The sequence below is a fragment of the Pinus tabuliformis genome, chromosome 5_1 (genome assembly GCF_031772625.1).
Source record: "Pinus tabuliformis cultivar Carrire ecotype Pingquan chromosome 5_1, CPIR1, whole genome shotgun sequence".
Taxonomy (NCBI): domain Eukaryota; kingdom Viridiplantae; phylum Streptophyta; class Pinopsida; order Pinales; family Pinaceae; genus Pinus; species Pinus tabuliformis.
In genome coordinates, this window is record NC_142305.1 from 340,633,194 (window position 1) to 340,642,298 (window position 9,105).

Below are 9,105 nucleotides of genomic sequence, written 5' to 3' on the forward strand. Positions count from 1 at the left end.
TCTGAATCGATATTTGATTGGTGGACACTGAGATATCTCCATATATATAGAATAGGGAGGTGCATAAGCTATCGATTTTTTCTTCCGCGAAGGGCGGCACCTACCTCAACTAGGGACGTTATTTAGACATAATCTGTTGTAGAGTAGCTGGCCGCACATGCACCGTACTTCAAAGAAACGGTGGCCGCCTTCATTTCCCTTGATGGGGCCATCTGCACATGGGATACTGGAATCGGGTGAATTTTGCGATGATGGAGGAGCCGCTTCTTATTTTCAAGGTTTTGAAAATATGATGACCGACACTCAGGTAAAGGCGGGCGGGCAACCATTAAGCTTATATTCGTATACTTTCGCTACAGATTACATTGATAACGAAGCCCATGTGGTTGAATTTACTTATTCGTATCTTCGCTTGAATTTAGGAATTCTTTTTATATATACATTATTAGTAAGTAGGTACAAAGATTATTTTTTTTCTTTCCATGGGTGTCCGGACTGAACCGAGAATTTGCAAATACAAAACATGGAGGTCAACCTTTTAAAAGTAAAGCGTGGTGTTTACACATGATAACGTGGGGTACGTGATAACGGCGAGACGCAGATAACTGAGTTGAATGCGGCGACTTTGAGGGCCTCCGAGAAAGGTACTCCTTTTCAAATTGATCTAAAAATTTAGTTCATTCCTAGTTCTCAAAATTCGTAAACAAATATCATACTTGTGCGATTTAACTATATATTTTCTTCCATTGTTTTTTAATTAATGAACTCGTCAAACAAAGTGAAAGCCTATGTAGTGCTGAGCCCATATGTGACATGTGAAAGCGTAGTTAGTGCTCCGTAAATTTTGATCTTTACTTACCAAACGCCTACTCAACAGACCTATCTTCATGACAAACCAGTATTATACGGATAAAATACATTTTGATGAACAATGAATTGTATAAAGTTGAAAACGTGAACTACGTGAAAGTGATTGAAGCAATCTAATTGGACGATAAAGTCAAGCGATAAGGTGAAGAACGTTTCGTGATAGGTTTGTCTAACGTATATATAAAATCAAGCGATAAGGTGAAGCCCGTTTCCTGATAGGTTTGTCTAACGTATATATAAAATCAAGCGATAAGGTGAAGAACGTTTCCTGATAGGTTTGTCTAACGTATATATATAGCTCAATGGAATCGGCGGTGGTGAGAGAAGAAATTGTGAAATTACCAGAATTGCTCATCGCTTTGTAATTCTGTAGGCAATTCAGTGAGTTAATCTTGTGAGTATTAACCGTTTTAAAGTAAATAAGGAGGAAGTGATATTTAATTGTGCTAATTTTTTGAATAGATTTTTAATTTAATTATTTAAATAAATAGAAGAAATTTAATTTTAATGGAATATTTTAGAATATTTTTTTAGTAATATTTATAAATTAAAGATTAAGATTTATCTCCAAAATAACTAATCTAGTTATATAAATATTAATAAATATCAATTTATAATAGACATCAAAACACTTATTTCATTATACATCTCACATTGTTAAAAAAAAAAACATAAAATTAACTATATTATTATTAGTAATAATAAAAAATAAAATAATATATAAGTTCAACATATATATATATATTTAAAAAAATGTGTAACAATATTTTTAATTATAGATATTCACCTCCACTTTACCATGAAAAATCTTAATCTATCAATAGGCTTTGTCACAATACCATGGGTCAATACCATGGCTTATCAATACCACATGCCAAAAATACCATAACTCATTTCATATGACATTTGTTCATATGATATTTTTTCTAATTAATCAATTTAATTAAAAGAGAAAAATGACACAACTATTTTCCAAATAAATCTAGACCTTTGATTTGTAAATACTGCTTAGAATATTTTACGAAGGTTAAATTCCTACCATCCAACTAATAACTATAGATAATTAAATTAAAATTCTACAAGCCCTATTCTACAATATACATGTTTATTGGAATAATTATGTTATTTTCCCTTTTAATTAAATTGATTAATTGAAAAAATATTATATAAATAAGTGTCATATGAAATGATTTATAGTGTTTTTGGTAAGTCATGATATCCACCCACAATAATATAAGAAAATTTATTTACATATTAAAAATCTTCATTGTAAAGTGCCATGAATCTTCAATATTAAAATTTTTCCTACATGTTTTTTAGATGTATACATATGATTAACTTATGTAATAATGTTTTTTATAATTAATCATAATAGTAACAATTGTAAATAAATTTATTATTTAGTTAATTTTTATTTCTAAGTTGAATAATGTGAAATGTAATATAAAGTAAATATTTTAATATATATTATGAATTGATGTCTATCTATACTTATTAACTATCTAATTGATATAAATACATAAATTATAATAACTATATATAAAACTAAAAAATCAACATTAAATTATTAAATTATATATGTAATTTGTGTTTCCTCACTTTAGAAGCAACATATGTTAATGCCATCCAACATAAAGTGTTAATGAACAATGAAATTAACAAGTAAAATTATATGTTTAAATAGGTTTAAATTTTATGTATTATTACTAGCAATTAATATTCTATAGTGAGATGAGAGATAAGGACACTCTGCTTACCTAAGTAAATTAGTAAGAAATGTTTCATTAATATAGATAATATTATCCCAAATAACATGAGATGGACCAATTTAAACAATAGCAACATCACCCTCATGTAAAAAATAAATATTTAGAATACACGCAAACTTTTGAAACTTATATCTTAACAAACTAACATGTAAAAAAATAACAATTTAAAAGTTTAATCCCATCAGGACCTCTCCGTTGTCCACATCTCTTTGATTTATTTTAATTTCATCTTGAGAATCTGGTTTGAAGCTATGAAGAGAACCACTGGTTTGAAGGTATGAAGAAAACAACGATGGATAAATCCTCTGGAAAGAAAAAAGCTTTGCGGGCATTTTACTTTTGATCGACAAATCAAAACCTTGGAAATTGAGGTTTTGGATTTCAATTTGTCCTTTAAGATCATTTGTTTTTACATTTTAGAAGCATCAAAGATTAGAAAAATTGGTGGTTGAAAAATAGAAACTTTGATTTTAGAAGCATCAAAGATGAGAAAAATTGGTTGTTGAAAAATATAAAACAAAGTTTCTTAAGAAATTTGAAGAATTTTTTTTTTTTTTTTTTTTTTTTTTTTTTTTTTTTTTTCAGCAGGAAAAAACAGTGTGTTTTATTATTATGGAATAAAACAGTACATTTTTATGTAGGACAGTTTGTTCTCATAAACCTGGAATATACACAGCTTGATATATATGCTCTCATTCATTTGTGCAGTAATCTAAAGGATACAACATTATGGTACTTCATCCAATTTTGCATTTTACAGAGAATCTGAAAAGTGGATCAGATCCTACTCATTTCTGAAAATCTCATACCTAATGGACTGATTTTTGTATGATTTCTATACATAACTAGTTACAAAATTATACAAAACTTTAAGGAAAAAGAGACAGAAATATAATATAAACATATCTGCTATAAGGTTCTGCATTATTGATCCTGCTTCAGTGGTCTATCCTGGCACTTTTAGAGTTTCTACTTCAATTTCCTCTGCTCCTATTTTTATCATGATGTGCATGCCTTCTTCTGTGTCATGTAGTCCCTTTTTTGATAATTCATCTTTTGTTTTGTTATGTGTCCTCTTGATGTGCCCAATGGATGAATCCTAAAAGCAGCGCCGTATACATTTTATATGATTCAGCCACCTTGTAGTGAAGTTTGCTGAATGTTGTTCTTTCCATTAACATGGCCTATTATGCATTTGGAATCCCCAAAAAATTGTACTTGAGGGATATCTAAGAAAGTGATAAACCATAATAGACCCCATAAAGCAACAACTTCTGCTTTCATATTTGTTCCATCTCCCCCATACTAGTGACTCAATAATTCTTGCTCTTCAGTCAATTTTAAATAAAATCCACTCCCACATCTACCTCCTTGAGCTGCTCCATCAAAGAACCCCACCGGGTAGTTTGTATTTAGAACTCTCCCCTTCTCTGTCTTCTTCTTTTTACTTTTACTGGAATTCTCATTTTGATCTAAAACTACCCACTATTCTATGGATTCATAGATTGAGTTTCCCCTCCCTCTGTTGTTACCAAAAATCAGATGGTTCTGATCTTTCCAGATTTCCCAAAAAGTAACCAAAGCAAGCATTCTCCTACTTTTATTCTGAGAGCTCCACCATTTTAAACACTCCTCTATTGTACTAAATTGGGTGAGTGGAATTTGGCTCTTGATTGTGAAATTTTTCCAAATGCTGACAGATCTATGATAACGCAAAAAAAGTGCTCATTGTCTTCATAATTATTCCTACATAGATAACATATCATGGGGCCATGGTGGTTCTTCTTTTGTAAGTTTTCCCATGTAAGGCTTTTGTTCTTCCCAACTAGACAAAGGAAGGTAACTATTTTGATTGGTATATTTACTTTCCAAAATCTGAAAAACCAGCAATATTCACCATTAGGAAATTCCTTCATGCAAATTTTGAGGTAACAGTCGCCACCTCAACTTCTCCTGAAATCTTCTTCTTTCCCACCCATGTCAAAATCTCTCCCTTTCTGTCATAACTTATGCATGCCTCCTTTAATGTTTTTATCAGCTGTAACCAATCATGTTTGTACTGATCAGCCAAGTTCAACTGGGAAAAGTGACACCATATTGGAATATTCCCTTTCCATTCCTAGATTATCTGATTTAAAACAAAAAACCCTCTTCTATTCAGGTGCATAATCAGATTCACTGTCCCTGGGGCCTCCTCACCTGCTCCTACAATACAATATTTTCCTATAATAATACTGTTACCAGTTCCAAAAAGCCATTTTAAGTTTTGTAAGAGAATATTCTTGACCTTTCGAAAGTTGTTCCAGATTTGTGATCCACCTTTTTTCTCTATTTCTCCTTGTCTTGCCCAGAAAGAAAAATCCTTATCCTTTAAATATTTGGAATGGAACAACTCTCCCCAAATATTTCGACTATTGATACCCCTCCATAGTGATTTCAAAATTAGAGCCCATCCAAAAAACTTTAAGTTAAGAATACCCCAACCACCCAAGAATTTGGGTCTAGTGATTTTTTCCATCTTCACTAGATGATACTTGCTATTCATACTAGCTCTGGACCATAAGTAGTTTGATATTGTTCTATTCAGAAGATTGATAATCGTTTGAGGAATACAAAAAAGATGTGCCCAGTAAATCCCCATCTGAGTCAGTACTGACTGTGCAAGGATGATCCAGCCTCCCATAGATAAACATCTATTTTCCCATCCCTGAATCTTCATATAAAGTCTCTCCACCAGCCACATCCAATATGCATTTTTGTAGCTGCCTGGCTTAAGTCGGTAGCCCAAATATTTCATACCCTTCTCTATATTTTCTGCATTCACTTCAAAACAGCTCTGAATAAAAATTATATCATCCTGGGCACATGTTCCATAAAGGATAATAGATTTCAGTTCATTTTGAACAAGGCCCGTAGCATCCCCGAACTTCTTTATGATTATGGATAGTGATAACCATTTTTCCCTGTTTACCATACCCATCAGAAGAATATCATCCAAAAAAAACTGTGTGAGTCTGAAACGTGTTTGCTAATATTTAGTGCTACAAAATCTCCAGTAAAAATTGCTTTTCTAATTTTTAAGCTTAGTCCGTCCATTACCAAGATGAACAAGAGGGGGGATAAAGCACATCCTTGTATGAGACCTCTACCAGCAGCAAAAAATTTTGTAGGAAGGCCATTAATTATGACTACATATCTAACTGATGACACACACCCCATGATCCATTCAATCATTCCTGAATTTAATCCAACTTTAAGTAGCACCATTCTTAGGAATCCCAATCTACACAGTCATAAGCCCTTTTTAAGTCAACCTTCATCACCGCAGCATTCATTTTTTTTTTAATACTGTGTAGACATTCCTGTGCAACAACAACTGCATCATGGATAACTCTGTTGTTTGAAAAACCATACTATTCAAGAGAGATGAATTTAGATAAAGCAGCTTTCATTCTATTTGCAATAATCTTAGATATAATCTTATATGTTAGATTACACAAAGAAATAGGGCGATAATCAGCAAATGTTTCCACCTCCGATTCTTAGGGATAAGAGCGATATAGGTGGATTTTAAAATGGAATGTATTAATCCTTTAGACCTGGATTCCTCTACCATCTGGAGTAGGTCTTCTTGGAAGATGTCTAAAAAATGAACAAAAAATTCAGCGGTCCAGCCATCTGGGCCCAAGCTTTTGTCACCTTTCATTGATTTAATGGCCCGAGATCATTCATCCTCTTTAACCTCCTTATACAGTTCCAAATTATCCTCATCATTAAACATTATGGGATACTCTTCAACTGCCCATAATTGAGCATCCACATCCCCAACTTCCACTCTGTTATATGCTTTCTTAAAATATGAAACCGAAAGAGATGAGATATCCAAATATTTATTAAATTTGTTTCCCTCACCATCCTTTATTTGCCAAATTGTATTTAGTTTTCTTCTGTGATTGGAAAATCGATGGAAAAATTTGGTATTCCTATCTCCTTCCTTAATCCACAGGGCTTTGCTTTTCAATCTCCAGGTTGTTTCTCTTATCTGTAGGATTCTCTTTTTCCCGAGTTCTAAGACATGGATTTTCTCCCTTACAGTAGACAGAGGAGAGTGTACATTCATTTGGTTATGAAGGACCTTCAGCTCTTCTTCTATGATATTCAACTCCTTTCTCAGATCCTTCTTTTTCTTCCTTTCGCATTGTTTAACTTCTAATTTGAGCACCCTGAGTCTATTTATGAAGTTTTCAGTGCTGAAGGTTACTTCCACTGTGAGACTATTGTCCTTCCAGAATGTTCGGATTAATGAATCGAAACTTGGGTCTTCAAGACAAATTCTGTTGAACTTAAAAGGAAAACCAAACCTTGCATCAAAATTTTTCCAAAACAGAGTAATTGGGCGGTGATCAGAAACATAATTTTCAACAATAGATGAACTAACTCCCCCCATCTTCTCTATCATGTCTTCATGGACGAGAAACCGATCAAGTCTTTTAGCAATATACTTATTACCACCTCTTCCATTATCCCAAGTAGGGGCCATTTTGGGTGGACAGATATCGACAAGATTATGAACAAGAAAAATTTCTCTTAACTTCTAAGCCATTCTATCCTCCCCCCTAGTTTGCCCCCACAATTCTTCTTTATCTATGGTGCAATTAAGATCCCCAGCCAAAATTAGAGAAGGTGCGTTAAGAATCCCCGAACCCTCCATAGTATTCCAGAACCCTCCTTCTCTTTATATGAAGCATATACATTAAGAATGTATGATCTTCTAAGGATACCTCTAATATCACCTACCAAGAGAATACCCGTTGAACATGAAAAAACCTTCAGATTTGCCCCCCTTGCGTCCCAGAGAACACCAAGACCGCCAGACCTACCAGTTGCATCTATTGCCACAATATACCACATGGGAAGCATCCTTTTGAAGTAGTTAATAGTTTGGACAGCAGAGTGCATTGATTCTTGGATAAGAATTATGCTAGATTTAGATGAAATGAAAAGATCTCTTAGAGCTAGGAATTTTGGATGGGCCCCCAAACCCCTTATATTGAAGGATACAATCGAATTCATTTAGGATTGATGGAGGGATTGCATGCTCTAAGTGACCTGGGGGAAATAGATGATGAGATAGGAATATCAATGATTGATGGTGAATTTGTTAGAATGGTATGCGTTTGTCGAGGTCTACCTCTAAAATATCCACTGCCTTTATTGTTTTTCCGTCTTACGGTAATATCTCCTGCAGAAGTGGGGCTGATTTCAAGTGACCCGGATCCCTTCGGCTTATGGATAGTAAGAGACTTGAGATCCAGAGTTTTCCTTTGAAGGAGGAAGTCTAGATCATTGTCAAAGGAATTGGTAGGCGAGGAAACCGGATATATTTGAGCATGGGCCTTTTCTTTATCCTTCGGAGAGTTAGGTTGAGTGACTGGTGAGTAAAATTCACGAGCTTGAGTGTAAGCTGCAAATGAAGTAGAGGGAATATTATTTGCATTATATAAGACCTGTAACGGAGTCTGAGATGATACGGGAGATGGATATTTCTCAGAATTTTCTCTGCTGAAGGATTCCACTGCTATGTGGGAACCTGACTTCTCCGAAGACGTGGTAGATGAATGGATTAGAATAGAGTTAGGAGCAATTTTTTTTTATATAAGTCTAGGAGAAGGCTTAGAGAATATCTGATTTGATTGGTTAGAATTACCTGAGCCCGAAGAATTTTCGTTCTGTTTAAATTCGTTGCCTTTGCATGGAGAGAAACACTCTGATTTCTTTTCCTTCTGCACCCTTCGATGAAGCCCATTATGCTCTCTCATTGACTGCCACTCTCCTCTTACTTTAGGACAATTAGAAATTAAATGTCCCGTCTGATGACATTTAAGGCACCGAAATGGAATTCCCCAGAAGTCAATCATTGGGTGAGATTGATATTTTCCCATTTCAGTTCAATATGATTAGGAAATGCTTCACCGAAATATTTTTCAATAAGAATGCAAGCAATTCTCTTATCCCTAGCTCCCAAACACCAAGGGTCGAAATATATGAATTTTCCTATGGCATTTCCAATATCAGTGAGGAGCTCCTTCGTACATAATTCCAGTGGAAGACCGGGAAGTTTGACCCATATAAGTTTATTGTTAGGCGTATGTTTCAGAGGATTGAATCCCACATACCACACATACATAGCCAAAAAACCACGGTCCTTGACCCATGGTTGTGCTGTGATTTTCCGGAGGTCATCTTCGCTCAGAAAGTGGAAGCTATACCAACCTCCCATGAGCTTCACCACTTTCGGAGCATATCCCAACAGAATTTTCCATTTCTTTGCCAACCACTGCCTCATTTCTACTTCTTCAATTTGGAAAAATACCATCTTCCTACTAAAGCCCTCTTCTGTAGACTCGTTATTCGATCAAGTAACACATCATGCCCGAAGGAGAGAATAGGAGCAGGGGTCATGATT

The 9,105-nt window shown here is 34.3% G+C and overlaps 1 protein-coding gene across 1 annotated transcript; it reads right to left on the minus strand.

Annotated features, from left to right (window-relative positions):
- Nucleotides 1–6,363: 6,363 nt before the first annotated feature.
- LOC149164833 (uncharacterized) lies at nucleotides 6,364–7,179 on the minus strand. Its single transcript, XM_089429620.1, has one exon. It carries the CDS (start codon nucleotides 7,177–7,179, stop codon nucleotides 6,364–6,366), a length of 816 nt encoding a protein of 271 aa, XP_089285746.1.
- Between the last annotated feature and the right edge of the window lie 1,926 nt (nucleotides 7,180–9,105).

Excerpts from the sequence above, each read along its gene's own strand:
- LOC149164833 (XM_089429620.1), bottom strand. The coding sequence starts at position 7,179 with ATGGCCCCTACTTGGGATAATGGAAGAGGTGGTAATAAGTATATTGCT.